A 21,349-nucleotide genomic window follows, 5' to 3' on the forward strand; every position below is an offset into this window, starting at 1 on the left:
TCAGCCGTTTTTGAAGGCCTTGTGCTGCTCTGCTCTGAAGAACTCCGAGAAACACAAGCCTGTAGGTAGCCACAGCGTCAGAGTTGCCTCACACAATGCCCCACAGGCTCTCCCGAGCGGAACAAAGCTTGCCCTGTTCTCCAGCTATTTAGCTTCATGGCGCTGTTTCCTAATCCAGATTAGAAAATGCTGCAGCCCGCCATGCAGCCTGCTTCATCCAGCCAGCTCTGGGGCTGGCCCCTTAACATCTTGCACAGTTGGGAAGAAGTGGTCCAAGCTAAACACTTCTATCAAAACTGGAGTGTCTGCCGAACTGGCGGGTCAAGCCTCATACTCTATAGAGGACTGGCAAGGGGTGGTAGAGGCACAGGGTAGCACTTCATACGTGGTTGTGTTGATTGGCTCCTGTGTTAGGGAACAGGCATGGAGGGAGGCAGGCCAGCCTCTGAGAGAAAGGCCTTGTGACTTCCTATCTCCTATCGTCCCAACATCTGGGGGCATATGGCCAGGGGAAGCCAGGTGCTTTGTAATTTTAGCAAAAAGCTTTCTTCAAAACATAGACAAGAAGCTCTGTTGTGGGTGTAACTGTGGAAAGGTGGATAAAGACAGAGGTGAGGTTTTGCCACAGAACACAGAACTTCCATTTCCCTGAAGGTCAGCAAAAAAGAAAAGTAAAACAAAACAATGCTTCAACTTGCATCTCAAAGTGAGAACTATTATTAGAAACTAAATCAGGCCAGACTGAACTATAGTTTATCACGGGAGAAAAGCAGCCATTGAAACAGGGTCCTGGGAGAAGTGGTAGCCCACGTGATGCTCAAGTTAGCCTCCGGAAAAAGCCGTCCCCCAAAGCCCAGAGCTGCAGGGCCGGAGGACACAGGGGACACTTGCGTCTGGTGGCAGATACTGACACTAATCTCCCTCCTCCTTTCCTTCCTGCCTCCTTCCCGGGTTGGGTTCTGATACTGGCCTCTCCTGCCCTGGCCACTCTTTTCCTGATATTCCAGATGTTGGTTTATGCGGTGCCAAGACACCAGGAAAGTTAGAACAAAAAGCTGGGAGAAACAGGAAAAGATGGACGGGGCTCTGCAGGCCCAGCCTTTTCCTTCTGATTGCTGTGTGCATGGTACCTTGTTTGAATGGGTAACACCCAGCACCTACTCAGCCTTTGGGAGCTTTGAAATCACCCCTACTAAAACAGGAGTGCGCGGTGTTTAAGGAGTTGAAAGGGTAATGAGGTCCTTAGTGCATGAAAACAAGATTTGCTTTGAGTTAGGTGCCCACAGAGCGAGGTGGCCGCCGTGGGTAGACTCGAATGGCTGGCTCATAAGCAACTGTACCCTGGGGTTTGACCTGCACAGAGGAGAAGGCAACCCTCAGGAAACCCCACCCTCATTTTCCTGTCCATTTCAGGTAATTTCTTTAGCAAAAGCAGGGCTAGAAAATGACACCCCCAGCATTTACTGCTTGAAGTTGCAACGCTCTGGGATGCGTCCCTGAAGTTGGGTTTCCTTGGACAGCAACTGGAGGAAGCCTAAGAGAGGCCATGTTTGGGGGGAAATATATATATATTCCCTGTTCCTATCTTTTCGAACTTTTGAACTAATTCAGCAGCTTTCTTTTCGAACTTTTGAACTAATTCAGTAGCTTTGGTCTTTTTCCTGGTGCAGGGAAACAGCAAGACCCAGGGCACCTCCTTCGGCTGTGGACTGCACACCACGCTGAACAGGAACCAGGGAACCGGCTGCGAGGCCGGGCTGCCGGTTCAGGACGCAGCTCCAGCCCCCGTCGGCCCTGCGCTCGGTCCGGGAGCAACGGCGGCGCAGCCGGGTCTGGGCTGTTGGGCTTGGCCGGCTGCGCCAAGGTTGGGGCGCCACGCTGGGGCTGCGGGCAGGGGGCTGGGTTCCCGCGGGGCGGGGGCATCCTCAGGGAGACCGAGGTCCCACGGGAGGCGGGGGCCCGGGGGAGCCGCGCGGGGTCGTGAGGGGGAACCGGCATGCTGCCGAGGGCCGGGGGTGGACCCCGGACCGCGCGGTCCTGCGGGCGCGAGTGGAGCCCAGGCTGCGCTCGGGCTCGCGCGCGGAGTTTATTTAAAACTAGGAAGCCGGCGGCCGTGAGCCGCCTGTTTATGTAAACCCGGAAACACCCGGGGGGACAGGGGCGGGACCGGGGCGGGAGGCCGGGGAGGGGACAGGGGAGGGGACAGGAGGCGGGGGCCGCGTCACGCCGGGGACGCGCGCGAGCGCCGGGCGCACCAGTGCCGCGCGACCCCGACATGACGGGGCTGGAGCAGGACCCGGAGTTCGACTTCGATTTCCTCTTCGAGTTCGATCAGAGCGGCGGGGGCGCCGCGGCCGCAGGTGGGTCCGGCAGGGGGCGGCGGGCGACTGCGCCCCGCCGAGGGCCCGACTTTGCTGAGGTCGCCGGTGCCCGCCCCAACCTGGCACCAGCCGGGACCCCGGGCCGCCGCCCTGCGCGGCCAGGAGCGACGCGGACCAAATTGCCGCCGGCCGCAAGGAGGCGGGAGGCCACCTGTGGGGCGAGCCTGCCACGCTCACCCGCCGGGCACTTCCTGGCATCGGAGCACCGGGTCGCGGAGAGGGCTCCCCCTCCTTCCAGGAGGCCCTTACCCCAGGGGAGGCTGTGTCCGGTGCAGGACTTGGACCTCGTAGTCCGGGGACAGATGGTCAGCGGTGCTGCCAGAGGGCGGTCGGAAGCCGCCCTTTCTGAGAGCCCGGCTGCTACCGCCTGGTCCCGGGGACCTGGAGCCTGGAGGCCTGGCCCGGTGCTGACCGCCACCGCAGCTCCCTCAGCAGGAAGGCTCCACCACTCGGGTTTCCAGTCCACACCTCAGCAACCAGAACTTGAGAGCTTTCGCTGTCTTTCATTTTCTCCTCTCTGTCAAAAGTAAAGCTTCCAGCTAGGTCAACAATCAATGTGCTGTTTCCCCAAACTTGAGTCTCCTGAACAGTGACAGCCCATTCCTTGCACCAATCCCCCTCCTGGGCAGTCTGGCTCTTTCCTCCACCTGACTTTCTGTTCCAAGTTGCACACACAGCCCCCGATGGACAGCGTTCAGTGCTTTCCTTGGGGTCCGCTTCCCAGGCGTGTGGGGACAGAACAGACACTTGTAGAGCATCTCGGAAAGGAGCGTGCCTTGTAGTCCGTGACGCTCACTACCCTTTTTAAAAAGTTAAACATCTTGATCGCTTTTGAAGGTGAGTGCACCAACTTGGCTGTCACAACTCAGCAACTGCATATGTCCTCCAATAAGACTCCTTTCTGATAGGTTTTCCCTCTTCAGGGCCCAGGTCACAGGGCTCTGGGGTCAGTGGCATGCAAGGCAAGAAAGGCTGGAAGAGGGAAGAGCTCTGGGGCTAAAGGTGGGGACCCTCCCTCCACAGCTCTTGGCCCTGCTGGTTGGGGGATTTGGATTAGCTGCTGTGTCAGGGCTTGGGGGCATTTCTGGAGAGTTCTCTCCAGAACTCTCCCACTCCAGGCAGAAGGGCTTCCTCTTGACTTCCCCTTAGGGTGTCCATGTTGGATTTGGATGAGTGTGCACCGCTGTACTTCTGGTTCCCTTATGGTGCCTTTAGCTCCTGTCTCTCTAGGGAGAGATACAGCTACAGAGCCTTCCTGGGCTCTCCAGGCTGCCCGCTGTTTGGGTAGGGCCCCACAGCCTTCCTGTACCCCTTGTTTACTCTGAATGGACAAGTGACTACAGGTCCAGTACTAGCAACAGACATAGAGATCCAAAATGGGTACTTTGTTACCTCAGGGTGGCTTGTGGACTGCTTGGGGGAGAGGAGAGAGGATCTAGGAACTTGGTGGTAGTCTCCACAGACTCAGTACTGAGACCCTTTGAGGGAAGCAGGCTGCACTCGCTCAGGTAGACCACTAGTGGGATTCAGAATGCCAGGCTCTCTGGAGTCTTCAGCTCATGGCTGGACACAGCGGCTCACAGAGGGTCTTTCAGAACTGTTTGGGACACATAATGCTCCAGTTGAGATCCCACTCACTGGAAAGCACACAGGAAGTCAGTTTATTCATGAAGAAGACACTGGTAGGAGCTCTGGCAAGCCCCGGGCTGTCTTTTGGCCTGGGAAGCAGGTGGCTCTTGAACTTTGGGTGACAAATGGGTTCAGGTGGCCTCCTTCCCTCACATGTGGGGAGCCATGCCCCGCAGATATGCTTGGGATGGTTTTGCTCTGAAGTAGATGGAGTAGAAAGGTCAAGCCTTGTGTCTTCTGCAGCCCAGGCCAGGTGTAGCCATCACAGAGTGCTCCCTGGAACTCCCTAGCACATAGGTGAGTGCTCCCTAGAACTGCACAGAGCTGCAGGGACATGCCTGTGGATGGTTGTCTCTGTGAACTGTGGGCCACTGCCTCAGTGAAACCAAGATGCTACATCTAAGCCCAGCACTTCTGGCTTACAGTTGTCGGCCACTGGAGAGAGCCTGGGATAAGGGGGCCAGCCTTGGGAAGAACTTTTTCTCCCTTTTATAGTATTGAAAGAAGGTGCTAGAGAACATTCGACATGCACAACACGTAACGCTTCTGATCTTTTAGAGACAGACAGACAGACAGACAGAAGACAGACGACATACTGACTCTGGCTTTTTTCTCTCTTATTACCAACATCATCACATTGTATTAAATGTCCAATTACATTATTTATATTACACAATCATCTGAACTTACTAAACTCTGCTCCCCACTAAACAGCAGAACGAGCTTCACATTATCTGGAACTGGTCTAAACATACATTCGTAAAGGACTGGACGATTCTGAGATCAATGGTAAAGTAACATTTGACTCTTGCAGCTTGTGCTAAGCACACAAGTCCACGTTATGAAAGAGGACATGGCTACTTCAGAGCACAGCCTACATCCCCAGAGCTCCAAGAAGCGGACACAGCCACACACACACACACACACACACACACACACACACACACACACACACGCCGCCGCCATTCACCCATAGAGGACAGGCTGGGCTGCAGCGGGCCTAGGCAGGGCCTTTCGCTCCTATCACCTACCCATCTTATGGCTCCTAACCACCAGGCTCTTAGGAGAGAGGGATTGTGTCTTCTGCTTTATTTCCAAAGTGCACAGCAGGTGCCAGTGGTGGAAATACAATCTCCATTTGTGAGGGGAGCAGAAAGAAACTATTTTAAAGTCCGCAGTCTGGAGCAGAGCAAGACTGGAATAATGCTCTCGGCCAGGGTCGGGCATCCTTCTGTCTCTACCCTGCCAACCAGTGGGCCAGGGTCGGCTTTTGGGGAGAAGGCAGGGCCATAGGCTCCCTTCTGGGGCTCAGGAAATAGCTGCTTTGCTCGTCAGCTGGGAGGCGGGTGTGCCGCTTCCCGCCCCAGGGCTCCTGTTTTGTAAGTTATTTTGGCCTGACCACTTAGTTCTGTCTCCGTGGTAACCCAAGAGGAAACTGGCCAAGGCCCTGGGCCCAGCCAGCTCTGCCCACCAGCTTCCAGGCTTAAACAGTGGACCAGCGGAAAGGGGGCTTTGCTGCATGGGATTCCAAAGAGGTTTTATTCTCAAGTGTTTTCTGCCAAGGGCTGTAACTTCTCTCTTTACAGCAGGATGTAGAGGAGCCTGTGTTGGTTGCTCAGTCCCACCACAGGAATCCATGGGAGGAGTGGGTCTTGCCCCAGGAGCTTCCCCTGCCCCCACCAAGTATGCTAAGGTTTGGTGTCTTTGGAAAAGGGCTTCAGTCTTTGCTGGGAACAGCCTCACTGAGCTCAAGTTCTATAGATGTTTTAATCAAGGACAAACCTGTCCGTGTGAGCAGGATAGACTAGCTCTGTATCAGGTTCTCAAAAGAAGCCCTTAGCTAAGTAGGAGCGCCTTGGAACACAACAAGGGAAAATGATGCTTTAATATATACCCAGGGGGAATGTCGGAGGTCTTCGAGGAAAGACGTGGACCCAGGCTGGACACAGGACCCTTACGCATGCTGTAGTGAGCTTATCTGCGGACCATTGGGTGACATTTGCTGTTGCTTCAGCAAGTCCAGCACTCTACCCTGTAAATCTCCCTTCATGACAGCATTGAGAACCTGTCGCTGTCTGTCACTTCTCGGGACTGACCTCGGCTCCAAACTGTCCTCACTAGGGCCCTCCATCCAGTACCTAAGTCAGCACAGGAACTGTGCTGCCCCGGAACTGTTTTGTATTCTTTTGTTTCATCCCAAAGTGTGGAGACTTGCAGCCTCCCCCACACCCTGCAGGTTCTATTACATGTAGAAAGATCGGGGTGGGCAGGAGGCTTTGGAGGCCTGGGCCAGGCTGGCAGGATCTTCCTAGTTCTATTTCTAGCTTCAAGTCCCACAGTGCAGTCCCAGGAAAAGCTATAGGGGTGCTCCTTAAAATGAAAGGTGAAAGTTTGCTGTGATGGGTTATGCCTTGTGCTTCTGAACAGTGAGTTTGGGTGGGGGCTCCAAAGGCCATGCTCATGGCAGAGGGTCACATACATGTAAGCGTCACATACACGTGGTGTGGCAGACACACGACATTGTCTTCACTCCAGGTAAAATACCAAGTGCCCCAAACTGGAGCACCTACAGAGGGATTTCCCAGCAGGTGCCACAGATTACCTGGTGGCGGCAGGCTTTCTCCACATGCCTTAAGAGAACACCCACCGACCATGGTGGGCACTGCCCTGGTACAGTTGCAGTAATACCAGCTTGTCGAGTTTGCTGAGGCCGGTGGGAGCTGGCCAGCGCCAGAGTTCTGGATTTGTTCAGCCAACATTGCCTTGCACGACTTCTCATCTGTGTGGAATACTGAATGCCACAGGGGGGCTGAGAGAAAGGAGCTTAGAGGACCAGGAGGATGGACCGACAGTGGCACCTGCACAGGGTGGCCGCGCCGTGCTTTTCTATTACATGAGATAACAGAATGTGTGCTTGAGAGGCCTCTGCTTTCGGTTGTGCTTTTCTTCCGTGGTCTCCTCAGTTTACTGGGCCATTCAGCCAAAGCCAGGCTGCCAGGATGGCAGCTTCTGATGTTGCATAAACAGCCTAATGTCTCAGGATTGGTAAGGAATTTATTGGGAAGCCTGGCATTCCTGATAGACCCCATAGAGTGATCCTTTGAGGAAGTGGACATCGGTGGAAGTGGAGGACTAGTTCTGCCCCCACACGTCCAGACTTTGTAGCAAGAGGTCGTTCATCTGCATTCAGCCGCCTGCCGTGGAGTCAGTGGGCACCGGAGGACTCTGACGAGAGCGCAGACAGCTCTCAGGCATTTAAGATTTTGTTTTGGAGTTTAACCAACGAAATCCATGTGTGAACTAATTGGTTTTGTTTTTAATCTGTTATTTTCGAGAAAGGGTCTCATGTAGCCCCGGGCTAGTCTAACTCACTGTGTACCAGGATAGCTTCTAATTCATGATCCTCCTGCCTCCACTTCCTTATCAGTGTGCATGTGTGCACATATTTGGTGCTAGGCATTGAACCCAAGGATCCTTAAAGGCCAGCCAAGTGCTTACTAACTGAGCTCTATCCCAACCCCCATTTCTGTTTTTTTAATAAATGGTTTATGGAGTTTTCTTTGCCCTGTTGAATCATATTTTACTCAAACATTATGGTTAAAATAAAGGCCACTCTTGTAATGTCCTGGGGCCCACATGGTATCTTTTCCACAACTTCCTCTTCTTCTGCATCTGAGAGGACCCAGAGTGAGAAGCCTCCTTCTTCCTCTTTCTCTGGGCCTCAGACACCCTGTTGTTAAGACAGCCCCAAGGGGACAAGCAGAGATTTGCCATGTTGTCTGCTCACTGCCTGCCACTCAGCCATTTTTTTTTCTGGAATCTTCCAGTACCCCAGGCAGCTGACGCCTTGGCCGAAACACTCCAGGGCTGTCAAGGCAGGACTTAGCTTGGCTTGTTGCTAGAAGTTTCTAGAGAACTCTTCCAATTTCCCCTTCCTTCCAAAAGAAGGTGGTCAGTTGTGGGGCCAGCCCTGGTCTGGATTAAATAGGATTCTTTCACTTGGGAGGCAGAGAACATAGGCCAGGCCCTGGCCAACTGCAGGTTTGCCTCTCTTGGGATCTGGCAGCTCAAGGCCAGGTAGGACTGCTTTGGGTCTTCAGCATCTGAAGACCTGAGCAGTCGCCGGGCTCAGCTTTTCCAGTGTGTGCACAGCTGCTGTGATACCCATGTTTCCTATCAGCCTTGGCCTCGAACTTCCTTTTCTTCTGGAATTGGGTTCCCTTAAGATGAAAACAGATTTTATTTGTTTTTAAAAAGATGTACTTATTTGATGTGTGTTTTGCCCACATGTGTAGATATATACCACACGTGTGCTTGGTGCCTGCAAAGGTCACAAAGGGACATCCAATCCCCCTGAAACTGGAGTTACAGATGGTTGTAAACTATCCTGCCCAGGTCTTCTGCAAGAGCGTGGGGTGTTCCTAACCACTAAGCCATCTCTCCCAACTTGAAAGGCCATTTTTTTTCCAGTGTTGTGTTATTGGCAGGCTTCATACAGTGCACAGAGCTCTAGAAACATAGGGCAGCATATAACCTTGGCAAGACTTGACTTCCTGGGCAGATTAGCTACCTGCTCAGGGCTGGAGCCTCTGAGGCTACCTGCCCTGGGTGCGTGCTGTCTCACATGGTGTAGTTACCACCATTCTCAGGATGTCTTCCTGGAGCACCTTTGTTTAGCAGTGGTGCCTCTGGCAGAAGCTTGAATTGCTGTGCTGTGTACCATATCTGCTAGAGGCTGTGCTCTGGGCTCTAGTATCGAACCCCTTTGAACCATGGTGGTACTGAGATTGTGAAGGGGAGAGCCAGCACAGATGATGTAATCCTGAAGGGGCCCTTTAGGTGATGAGCACGGGAGGTCATGAAGGACACGCCCATCTGTGGGTGGCAGTGCAGTGAGTGTGTGAATTTCTGAAGACCTTAGGAGATGCCCAGAAGGGGCCTGCTTGGATGGGAGCACAGTGACAACTACTTCCTGACAGAGGCATGCTTCACAGGGTGTAGTACCTCAGACAGCACCAAGCCAGAAGTCAACGTTCAGAAGTGAGGCTGAGTCAAGACACAGGCATTCTTCCAAGACTTAGACTCCAACGAAAGTAATGTCGGAACCCATTTCTAAAACTCCTACCCTATTAGTCTGTAATTTCTTCCTCCCTTTTATCATTTAACGCAGTGACTTTTTGGGGTCCTCATCTTACACTACTGACTTTGATGGACTAGTTAAGACCTCCTGACTTCTTGCCCAAAGATGGGCAGATCCCCGACACATCTTCTGAGCTATTGACTGTGCTTTTCCATAGAAAGTTCTAGATTGGGAAGTGCTGGGCCAGCTGAGGAAGATCTTTCCAGCAACGTCTTTCGTTGTGTCTGTCATCTATATGGGACAGAAAAACATAGAGTGCATAGAGAACCCTCTCCTCTCCCTCTCATTTCTCCTCTGTCTCTTCCTCCTCCTCTTTCTTCTCTTCCTCTCCCTCTACCCCCTCTTTCCCCTCCCTCTCTCCCCCTCTTCCTTCTTCCTTCTTGCCCCACCTCCTTTTGCCAAAATGAATGTTTAGACAGCCTTTGGTGAGAGCAGACAGCCCTGGACACAGGCATCTGGTAGTGCCGCTCCTGAATAGGGTCCCTGCTCAGCTGTTCCAGACTTTCTGGTTGGTGACCTCACAGAGGAGCTGGACCATCTATTGGCCTTACTAACCAACCTTTGGTCTTCTGGCTTTTCCACTTGAAGCTGCTTCATACCTTTACCAAGCAGGTTCTTTGGGACTAGTGTTCTTTCTCATTATGTACTACAGACAGTCTGTACCTCCGATCAGTCTTCCCTGGAGCTGCATTTTGGGGTACCAGGGGTGGACCTGAAATGGGGTTACTGGCAGTGGACAGCTCTGTCACTTATCCTGTGTTTATAGAAACAAGCAACCTGAGCTTAGGAACTCGGCAAAAGCTGCTAGTAAGTCCCAGATGCCACCAGTCACCAATCCTGTCTCTTCAGAAGGATCACTTTCTCTCGAAAGTGGCTTTAGAGTAATTTAGAGCAGTGCCATGTCAGTGTTAGGCTGCAGCCTCTTGAGTTCAGAGTTTGGACTGGGGAGTAGTACTTTCGTATGACAAGGGCCCCCCAACCACAGCCTTGGCTGGAGGATCCCCTTGGCAGGGGATCCTCCTACGGGTCGCTTCTGAGTCCTCTAGCTATCCCCAGTGTCCTCTTTGTCTCAGCTCTGGCCTTTCCAGAGGGTCTCAGTGACCCAGAGACGGAGAACTATAGCATGTCCTCTCACTGGACACTGGAGTGGGACTCTTGTCCGCCTCATAGGGAGGCTGATGTGTACCAGAGTGTTCGTGAGCTGTCTGCCCACTGATGGTAGCAGACAGGAGTGAGCAACAGTGGAAACTTCCTAACCTACCTGAGGTCTGGCCTGCTCCTTTACAAACTATCTTAGGGTTTGGCTGGTGCTTCAAGACACTGACATTTCTGGAGTTTTCCCTTGTTGGTTTCTGAGCCAGGACTCAGCAGAGAGCAGCGCTGTCCTTGACCATAATATCACCAGGCTTGAAGCCTGGTGTGGCTCTAGGACTTCCTCAGGGTATTTCCACTCTTCAGAGACCTGGAAATTCTTGTCTCCAGACACATGGAAATAGGCTGTGCAATGTGGAGAGCCTTTCTAACAAGAGATTTAGAAGCACGGCTTTCCTGCCGAGTACTAATTATAACAATGATTTTTTAAAAAGTGCTTACCAAAGTATGATCAGCACACAGTGATTGTGAGATCTAGGTGTGCCTTAGAAGCATGTGTGTTGTTTTAAAAGTTCTAGAAGGTAGATTTCCGGGCACCAGCCAGCCTCAGGTAGCCATAAGAGCGACACTAGAATCCACATTGTCATCCTTCCTTTGGGTGTGTTCTTTGAAGCCACACATTTTGCCTGCTTGATATAGTCATTTGCCTCTAAACACCTATTTAGACTCCCAGGCCCCTACGTCTGAAGTACCCGCCTCCACCGATACACTACCACTCTCCCTCCTTCCCTCCCTTCCTCCCTCTCTCCCTCCCTCCCTCCACAGTCTGTCCAGCTGCTGTCCATCGTTCCTTCTGCCACTGTCCATCCATCGCTTGTCACTAGTGTGTCTACTCATGAAACAAAATGAACATGTGACGTGGAATTTGAAAGACCTCTGCTCTGCTCTGCTCAGCCTTTGAAAGGCTAGACTTGCCGAAGCGCTGAGCCGTGCTGTGTCTGGCGCCGTCTGAGGCTCTGCGGACAGTCGTGAACCACGGGGCAGGCATGGTTCTCACCACTATGGAGGCTGGCTTCTGTTGGTCAGAGAGATGGATAGATAACGTGTCAACGTGTGATATATGCCAGAGGGAGGGGGGAGGAGGAGGAGGGAGAGGGAGAGAGAGGAGATAACTATTGGGTAAGGGTTTGAAATCACAACTGGTCAGGGAATGCGCCATTCGAATAGAGAGAGGACAGTAGCAGTCAGACCTGTGACGTTAGGCAGGGACATCCACCTGAGGAACACTGTGGTGCTGATAGAGAGTAAGGTCTACAGTCTAGCAGGCCTTGCAGCAGTCTGACCTCAGGACATCCCCAGAGGCTACACTTCGGGCCTGGAGTCCTCAGGGCTGGCACCAGGGTGCACTGCCTTTGTGAGGAGTCTGTGCTTCCTGCCCACTGGCCTCATGTCTGTCTCTTCTTTTTTTTTTTTTCTTGCAGAACACTACAGTTATGCGTCCCCCAGCGTCACCTCAACTCTGCCCCTTCCCACAGCACATGCTGCCTTGCCAGCAGCGTGCCACGACCTCCAGACGTCCACCCCGGGCATCTCAGCTGTTCCTTCAGCAAACCATCCCTCGAGTTATGGAGGGGCTGTGGACAGCGGGCCTTCGGGATACTTCCTGTCCTCTGGCAACACGAGACCCAATGGGGCCCCGACTCTGGAGAGTCCAAGAATCGAGATCACCTCCTACCTGGGTCTTCACCATGGTGGCAGCCAGTTTTTCCACGATGTCGAGGTGGAAGATGTGCTTCCCAGCTGCAAGCGGTCACCATCCACGGCGACCCTGCACCTGCCCAGTCTGGAAGCCTACAGAGACCCCTCCTGCCTGAGCCCAGCCAGCAGCCTGTCCTCCAGGAGCTGTAACTCTGAGGCCTCCTCCTATGAGTCCAACTACTCCTACCCCTACGCATCCCCTCAGACCTCTCCATGGCAGTCACCCTGCGTGTCTCCCAAGACCACGGACCCAGAGGAGGGCTTTCCCAGAAGCCTGGGTGCCTGCCACTTGCTGGGATCACCGAGACACTCCCCATCCACCTCTCCGCGTGCCAGCGTCACCGAGGAGAGCTGGCTCGGTGCCCGCGGCTCGCGGCCCACATCCCCCTGCAACAAGCGCAAGTACAGCCTCAATGGCCGGCAGCCCTCCTGCTCACCCCACCACTCACCCACACCGTCCCCCCATGGCTCCCCCCGAGTCAGCGTGACCGAAGACACCTGGCTGGGTAACACCACCCAGTACACCAGCTCTGCCATTGTTGCAGCCATCAACGCCCTGACCACTGATAGCACTCTGGACCTAGGTGATGGGGTCCCTATCAAGTCTCGAAAGACAGCACTGGAGCATGCGCCCTCTGTGGCCCTCAAGGTAGAACCGGCTGGGGAAGACCTGGGCACCACTCCACCCACTTCCGACTTCCCGCCCGAGGAGTTCACCTTCCAGCACCTTCGAAAGGGCACCTTTTGCGACCAGTATCTGTCGGTGCCACAGGCTTCGTATCAGTGGGCAAAGCCCAAGTCTCTTTCCCCGACGTCATACATGAGGTAAGCAGTCTCCAACTGGAGTTGGGCATACAGTAGGGGTGTGGCTGGGGTAGAGAAGAACCTGCCTTGGCTTCTCTCTGGAGATAATGGTGTTGCTGGGACTCGTAGCATTATGACAGTCCCCTCTGTCTCTGTCTCCTCTTCCGGTAAGAGCTGTCTCTGCCTGCCTGTTCCTCTTCTAAGGACGCCTTGAACTAGATTAGGGGACCCTAACTTTTTGGAGGCCCTGTTCATAGGTGTCACGGTCGCAGCGCGTGAATTCCATGCTGCTCTGTAGCTCTGCTTACAGCGAGGCTCCTCACACGTGCACAGCTATGTTGGTAATAAGCTGAGTGAGGTGGCTCTCCTCCTGTGTGTGTTCTGTCTGTCGCTTGCCCGGTTCCTTTCTATGCCTTAATCACCATCACCATGCTGGGGCAGATGGGCCCCTCAGCTCCACAGTCCCTCGGAGCAGCCAGCTTACCAGCATAGCACGCTGCCACTGCCTACCCGGAGAGCAGTGCACTCTGGCTGGCCGGCTGCTAATGGAGCGAGAGCGCATTACAAACCTCTGGTCTTAGGTTGCTGGTTTTTCTTGGTAATGGGATGTAGGGGCTGCTTGCGATTCACTGGATCCATTGAACCAGCTCAGTGCCTTTATTTTTTTAACTAAACAGCTTTTCTGTCAGGCAGACCACTTGTGATGCCTGGCAGGCTGCTTTCTGCTCCAGGGTTTTCAGTTGAGGCATTGCAACATCCGCTCGGGCTGTTGACGGTGCATGTGAAATCAGTAAGGATGCTTTCAGGAGCAGAGGCTCCTGTGACACCCAGGGACCGTCATTTGGTACGGAAAGTCTAAGGCCTGTGGCTTCTCTTTTCCCTTTTTCCCATCTCTGTCTCCACGGGGCAGACTCACCCCCACTTGGGGCATCGTCACCTGGCGTTTGGCACCCTGACCTCTAGATGTAGATGGTGACTATGAAGCCGTTAGCTCCACGCAGTGCAGCCCTGGGGCCGTGTCTTGAGGGGCCACTCTGGAGGTGGGGTGGCCAGCTGGGAAGGGCACCGCTGAACCTTTCTGTGAGTTGCAGCAAGGGGAAGGCCTAAGCGAGATGCTAAGCGCTAGGAGCCTGTCTTGAGCAGAGACTGGGGCCAGGGCATGGGACAGAGCTGTTTCCTGCCTTGACAGGCCTCTCATTCTATCCTGTGTCCCTCCATCTGTCCTAGGAGGCCCAAAGGGCTGGCCATATAATTAGAGCATGTCAGGAACAAAATTTATCTCAAAGATGGGGACCCCAAATTGTGCCTGTCATACTGTCAGTAAGACTTTCATTTAACTAAAACCAAGACTATTTCAACAGAGGCCCGCTCAGCTCAGTCATCAATAATACACTTTTAATTTACAGTGCATCGACAGTGAAGGTCATCGCTGCTCACAGAGACTTAATGGGACTCCTGAGATCTAGGGAAGCATAATGTAACAAAATATATCTGGAGCCATAGCAGCAGAAGCTTTTTAAAAGTTAAGAGTAGATGGGCACATGCGTGGTGTGCTGCAGATGCGCACATGCGTGGTGTGTGGGGCCGGAAGTGCAGACTGGTGGCTTTTACACCAGGCACCACCAGCTCAGGGCCTGGAAGCCCAAGCTGAAGGTTGTGGTGACTGGTTCCCCCTCCAGGCCACGCTGGCTTGCACTAACCATCACCCCACTATGGCCCGCAGCCATTCCTTCCTTCAAGTACCTCAGACCTGGATCTGAGCTAGTGCTAGTGACACCAACTTGGTCACCTTTCAAGGTCCTTTCTCCAGATCAGTCACCCTCTTAGGTTCTGGGGCTGAGTCCAAATTAGAACTTTGGGGACACAGATTAATACCTGACTGCCTATATTGTTTTTCCAGGGCAATGACAAAATGTCTTCAAACATAAAACCTACCCCACCTTCTTTCCTTTTCTTTCTTTCTTTCTTTCTTTCTTTTTTTCTTTCTTTCTTTCTTTCTTTCTTTCTTTCTTTCTTTCTTTCTTTCTTTCTTTCTTTCTTTCTTTCTTTCTTTCCTTCCTTCTTGTTGTTGTTGTTGTTGTTGCTGCTGCTGTTTTTTGCTGCCTTAGTTTTGTTCGTTTGTTTATTTTATTTTTATTTTATGATCTTCACAGAGTCAGAGGTGTCCTCACTACATTGCGCATTGCTGGAGGCCCACAGCTGGCCATCTGCCCAGCCCAGCATGCCAGTGGCACAGGCCCTGGAAAGCAGGTGCTGTTTTTTTCCTCTACTTAGGAGCGCCTACCGTGGCCCAGTGGCCTGTGAGCCCGTGGTCTTTATCTCATGGTGTCAGATCCCTGGGATTTGTGTGATGCTGTGGCATTCCTATGAGCTCACACAAACACCACCCCACCCTGGGGGTGGAAGTTAACCTTTTCCCACTGTTTTGGTTCACCTCGAAATATGTTTCCTGGTCCTTTTGAATGGGTTTCCATAAACTCACTAATGGCTGCTCTAGGCAGCTGGGAGCTCTGGTGGGGATGTGATGTGGATGGCTTTGACCATTACCGTGAAGAAGCCAGACTCCCTCCCCACAGATGCTCTTAAGCGTTAGGCAGCAGGGACTTGGCGGTGTCACTGAAAGGCTGTGTTCCTGGAGAATTCCCACAGCATGGATCTGTCTGCACCGCCAGCCTGGGCACTGTGCCGCCTCACAGCTTCCTGATCCTTCCCCGCTCGAAAGAACACATGGTAGTGTCTTCCCTAGGGACTCCTATTGCCCTGGAGCCATTTAACTTTAGGGATCTTGTTGGTTCTCTTTTGTGGTACCCACTTCCTCTCCTGTTCAAGACACTCCAGTCAACTCTACGGGACAGTCAAAGAACGGCGCCGAACTCTTGCTACAACCAAAGAAATTGTATTTGAGAAGCTACTAAGAACAATGGATGGGCTTGCACTAGTTTAGAAGCAGGCTTTAAGTGCATGTTGCTTGGGGAAATTGGCACAGAAGTTGTGGGAACTTGCTTAAGCATTACCAATGGTGATAACAATGGCAGATACCCTCTGTGCAAGTAGAGCCACCTTATGTGTCCCTGCTGAGCACAGGTAAGGACTGGGCCAGGAATGGCAGTGTGGCACCTGTTGATGTGTGGGAAGGGCGTACATCACAGCACATGTGTCTGGAGATGACAGTTTACAGTAGATTGTTCCTGGATGTTCTCAGATGGTAGAATTGTGTGTGGTTGTATTTGCATGTGCATGTCTGTGTGTGAGTGCACACACGCACACGTGGAGGTCCTAGGTCAACTTTGGGTGTCTTCTCTATTCTTCTCCATCTTCTTCTTTTGAGACAGCATCCCTTATTAAATATGAAGCAAATCAACCCAGCTAGGCTTGTGGGCTCGTAAGCTTCAAGGATTCGCTTGCGTTTCTTCCCACAGTGCTGGGGTTACAGATGTGTTCTGCAGCACCCAGCCCTGATGTGACTACTGGGGATCCGTGCTCAGGTCCTCATGGGAACATAAACAGCAGGCATTTCACCAGCATGCTACATCCACAGCCTCTTTAGAGGACTTTAGTGTTAACCCAAAGGAACTAAAGTTTAAATGGCTGTTCATCTATCCATTCCACTCTAAGCCAAAACTTCACAGAGCACCTGTGTTGTGTGTCATAGCTTGGGTCAGCTCTGCACGGTAGCATTTTCTTTCCTTCTAGGACAGGCTCATGGGAAGTGTCCTAATGTCCTCAGCCAGCATGATATCTGGACTTGCCTATAGAAAAGCAAAGTTGCATGAGGAATTCAGATAAAGAGGAACTGGTTTGGGGCTAGCAGAAGCGTTTTAACTAAGTACGTCTGTGACACTGAGACACATTTGTTGAGTTAGGATGTGATGTGCTGGCCATTGCTTTCTAAAGAATAGAATTCCCAAGGGGTGGGGCAGACTTGGCAAACAGCTTTTGCTCAGAGAGAGGCTTGGTTCAGATGATAAGAAGCGGGCACTGCGTTCAGATCAGTTTAGGTCAGACCTTGTTTCTTTCAGGTTTTGGCTGTGATGTTGGATGCCTTGATGATACCAGCGGCTTTGATGATATGCGCAAGTGTTAGCTTCAAAAGGTCTATCAAGTCCTCCTACATTTGAGGTTATCAGACTAGCTCAGAGTTTATCCTGAGCAGGAATAAGATATAATATGCAGTGGGTGGGCCACCGTGAATCCAGATCTCATCTTCTCCACACTTGCCTACCACTCTCGTCAGAGGATTTTCGAGTTGGACAGCTGTTCTGTGAATCCAGTGTCCTTGTAGACCCGGGGAAGGCAGGGTGTCTGTGGAAGATGGCCCTCAGGTCCCCAGGGGTGATGGCACACCTCAGTGCTCTGGTGGCCAAATTGGCCTGCCCATATCTTTGACATTTGCCAAGAACATCCATGTCGCTGGGCTCTGGGCATCTCGTGTCCATGATGATTGTAGATTGGTTGCTAGCTAGAGTTCACGAAGTCCCTGACCTTCTCTAGAGTACAGAAGTGAATCAGTGACCACAGTGTGTAGTGTTCAAAGACAGGTATTAAGGGACGCTTACTGACTGGGAAAAGTTAATGCCTGGTGCGGAGAGCCCATATAGACTGCCAGCCCAGCCAGTAGGTGACGTGCACAGACAAGGCGTCCAGGCAGAGACTCCGGTGAGGAAGAGGGAGGCTGCCACGAGTGGATCCATGGTCATGCGCTTTGTGTTCTCAAGAGCTGTCTGCAGTTTCTTCTTGGTTTTGTAATTGGCCTCTGATGCCCCTGCTCCAGTTTGGGGAGCCACCAGCCTCACTAGGTGGGGCACCACACCCATCTTCCCATAGACCCCAGGTATCCCTTGAGACTTGGAGAAGGAGAAGGGGGAGGAAGAGGAGAAAGAGGAGATGGAAGAGGAGGAGGAGGAAGAGGAGGAGGAGGAAGAGGAGGAGGACAAAGAGGAGGAGGAGGAGGAGGAGGAGGAGGAGGAGGAGGAGGAGGAGGAGGGAGGGCTAGTTTGGGACTGGGAAGAAGGATCTGTTGCCCCAACTACATCTTAGGGAGGCTTTGCAGATAAAGAAGCATTGGGCCTTGTCAGGGCTCCTCACAACCACCTCATCACTAAAAAAACCAAGGAGGTCCCCTGTGAACATGCCCAGATGCTAAAGCCAGGACAGATAATCATAAGCTGATTCTAAAGCCTGAACCCCAAGAGCACACTCTTAGTTGTTCTGTGGAATCAGCCCTTGAATGTGTTCTGTGCTATATGGGAGCAGCAGGGGCTTCGGGGCAGGATTAAAGCCAACTCTCCTTGGAAGGACACAGTGGGGGGCTTCAGAGCCAGAGCCTGAGAACTCACTGGCCTTAAAGACTAGGACTGTCTTCTAGGGCCTTTGGGATTATGGGTGCTGTATATAAGACCTGGGAGGTTTGTGTATGGAATTCTCTGTTCACTCCCTCATGCCTATGCAGTGGTACAGGGTGACTGAGACGCTGGTTCCTCAGGTCTGTTCACAGTTTGATACTTGGAGAACGGGCCTCACCTCACTTACTTCTGCCTGAAGTTTAGCCTGGTGTTTCAGTTAGGACGTTCAAGGAGGCGGTGAGGCGGTGAAAGCGAAGCTCTGTCAGTATGGGGGATGCTGGCCTTTGGATTTCCTTTGAGCACTCTGTAAAGAAAGCGGAACTCGTGCACTTCCTCCTTCTTGGGGAGAGCAAGACGACATCAATCTTTGAGGCTTTGAGCTCAGGCTTTTAAAGTGTAATCTCTAGACCTAATTGTTGCCAGTCTCAGAATAATCAAAATGTAACTTTGTGTTCCCAGGAGGGCAAGTAGGTGTGTCTGCTCTAGGTTGGTCTCAGTCGGGTCTGGGAAAGTTCTGCCTCTACAACCTTCACCAGTCTGAAGTTTAAGACTTCCCATCTTGCTAAGAGCCCTGGCTGGGAGGAAGTGCTCAAGGCCACATGTCTCAGTGACCACAGATGCAGCGGTCACATTTCTGCTCACAGGCTTTCGTCTGAGGAAAGTTGTGGAGAGTTGTTGGTAGTTACAGTTGGGGTTGCCGGTGGAGCGATGTCTCTGCCTAGGGATGAAACCCAGCTGAGAGACAATGCTGTGGTGTGGTGGTGCTGGTGATGCTGGTGGTGCTGGTGGTGTGGGAAGGTGTGCACTCACTCGCACATGTGCCTGTCCGTGAATGTGCGTGTACATGGATGTACACACGAAAGGACATCAACTGTCATTCCCCAGACTCTGTTCACTTTGGTTTTCTTGTTTGTTTGTTTTGAGAGAGAGAGAGAGAGACAGACAGACAGACAGACAGACAATCAGACAGAGACTCTTACTGGCCTGGAGCTTGCTTGCCAGGGAGCCCCAGGGATCCACCTGTTTTCTGCCTTCATGGGTATGTCTTTATTTTTTTTTCCTCTAGAATGTGGGTTCTGGGGACTAAACTCAGGTCCTGTACCTGCAAAGCACTTTGCTAATGGTGTCACCTCCATGGTCCCTGTCTGTCTTTTTGTTGTCTACTCTGAAATCCCTTCTGGTGACAGGAGTCTGAGAGGCAGGCATAGCTGTGCTTGGAGGACTAGCCCGGGAGGCTGCATCTGGTGTAGGGTCGTAAGAACACTCACACGTCTCCTGAAGTCCCACGTACAAGGGACTGTTTTAGACCTTTGCCTGTAAGGCAGAGAGGACTTGTCTGTTGTGATAGCTTGGTCAAGACATGCGTCACTGCCTATCACACCTGGCCAGTATTCCAGCCTATTGGAGGGTTTCCTTTGGGACATGGTGATTATATACACATATTCTTCGGAAGAGAACATTGCCAGGAGATTGGGTATAGGAGTGGCTATGCACTCTGGCCCTGCCCATGGCAGTCCTGCATAGAATGGCTACCCAGCTCTGCCCCTGCTATATAAGCTGCTGCTTCCAGAACAGGTTGCACTCAAGTTACCAAGATGAACATGATGCACCCTGAGATCTGTGCAAATGCCTAGCTTAACCATGCAGGTGACTGTGGCTGTGTGTGTCCAAAGACCCTCGCCATCTCCTGGTAGCAGCTTTCTATGATGACCTTATTTTTTGCTGGAACCCGAACTCTAGGCCCAAGAAACCCTGGGCAGTCAGTGACACTGATGTTCTGAAATCCCTAAGCTAGGGACAGAACTGTGGTACCTTGTGCAAGTGACAGACTGCATTTGTCAATTCTACAGGAGTCAGAACCTCTGCTGTGTGTCTGGGATCTCCAATCCTGGGCCAAGGTGTCCAGACTATTCCGTGTCTCATGATCATCAAGGAATATCAGCCTTGTGGCAGCTCAGGGAATCATGGCTGGCAGGAGGGAGCTTGCTTCAAACAACCATAAATGACAGTGGCTTCCCTGCAGGTTGCCACCATGTTGAACAGACTGAACTGACTTTCAGAACTTGACCAGCAACTATTTCTGCATCACTTGGACACCAAGCTGTAGGACGTGCCGGAGCATCCTGTGACTTGCGTGTGCTCTGTCCTGTATTCACTTGTGCGAGGTTCGAGTGACTGTGTTAGTTTGTCTCGATTTTCATTTTTCATAAGTAACGCATGGCAGGTGTGGCCTGAAGCACTTTCATTATTAAAACATCAGTGACGTGAGTCCAGATCAGCTGCAGCTGCTGGGCGTAGCTCGGAGGCGGGCGGCTAGAGAAAAGCACTGTGTGCAAGAGGAAGCTGGGTGCCGAGGAGAAATGCAGGGTATGCAGAAGTCAGGCCTGCCCCAGGGCAGAAGGAGCAGGAGGGGCTAGACAGCTCCTTTCTCACAAAGATCCTGCTGAAAATTATTCTCCATCTGTCCTTCCTTCTTTCTTTGTTCTCTGTTTTCCAGTCTGAAACAGGTAGACAGGGCAGAAATCCTTCTACAGTCTGGCTAGAGACACAGGAGCACTGGTCTCCTAGAGCCTGGAGATTCAGCCTAGCTCCTGACCTCTGCCCCCATCCATCCAGGACCCAGGTGGTATGTGATACCAAGCCTTGGAGGTCAGTTCTGGGGCTGCAGATGCACAGGAGGCTCATGGGATAGCCACAGGTCAGAGAGGTCTCAGGGTGAAGGGCAGAGTGTCCCACAACCTGGAAGAAGCACTTCCTTAGAGATATTCTGCACTCTCATTGGTAAGATCTTGGAAAACAGCCAATGTATGAGGTCTGTGAATCTGCAGTTTTAACACATACATGTTGCACGCACATACATTTGCATGCACAGACTCACGTGCCTAATGTCTGTATCCTGCAAGTTCCAGATCTGTGACTTTGACTTGGTCTCCCAAACCAGGCGCGCACTCTGCTTTCTGTTACAGGGACTACCTGCCGTTGAGTCTGTGCCCTCCTCCCTGGCTAGAGTCCCCAGTATTCCGTGCCCTGTGTCTCAAGCACAGGACCAGCACAGGGACTAGGGTAGGTAGAGCTCGGAATAAGTGAACACTCAATCCACTTATTGTTGCTGTTAGGTTGTGTCAGGTCCCAGATAGCAGGGAAAGTCTTGTACTGCACAGCTGTTGTGGTAGAGGCTGGACCACGAAAGGAAGGTGCAGGCA

At 52.3% G+C, this 21,349-nt stretch overlaps 1 protein-coding gene across 4 annotated transcripts in view; it reads left to right on the forward strand.

Moving 5' to 3' along the window:
• The window catches only part of Nfatc1 (nuclear factor of activated T cells 1), a 106,906-nt gene that overhangs the window by 2,489 nt on the left and 83,068 nt on the right, over positions 1-21,349 (forward strand). For 3 of the 4 annotated variants that reach the window (XM_052155898.1, XM_052155900.1, XM_052155901.1), the window contains exon 2: positions 11,724-12,825. In XM_052155898.1, coding sequence (XP_052011858.1) covers positions 11,724-12,825 — 1,102 coding nt within the window. Of the gene's footprint in view, positions 1-2,224; positions 2,361-11,723; positions 12,826-21,349 lie in introns of those variants that run through there. The other variant, XM_052155899.1, reaches the window with a different exon arrangement.

The sequence above is a fragment of the Apodemus sylvaticus genome, chromosome 13, assembly GCF_947179515.1.
Source record: "Apodemus sylvaticus chromosome 13, mApoSyl1.1, whole genome shotgun sequence".
Lineage (NCBI taxonomy): Eukaryota > Metazoa > Chordata > Mammalia > Rodentia > Muridae > Apodemus > Apodemus sylvaticus.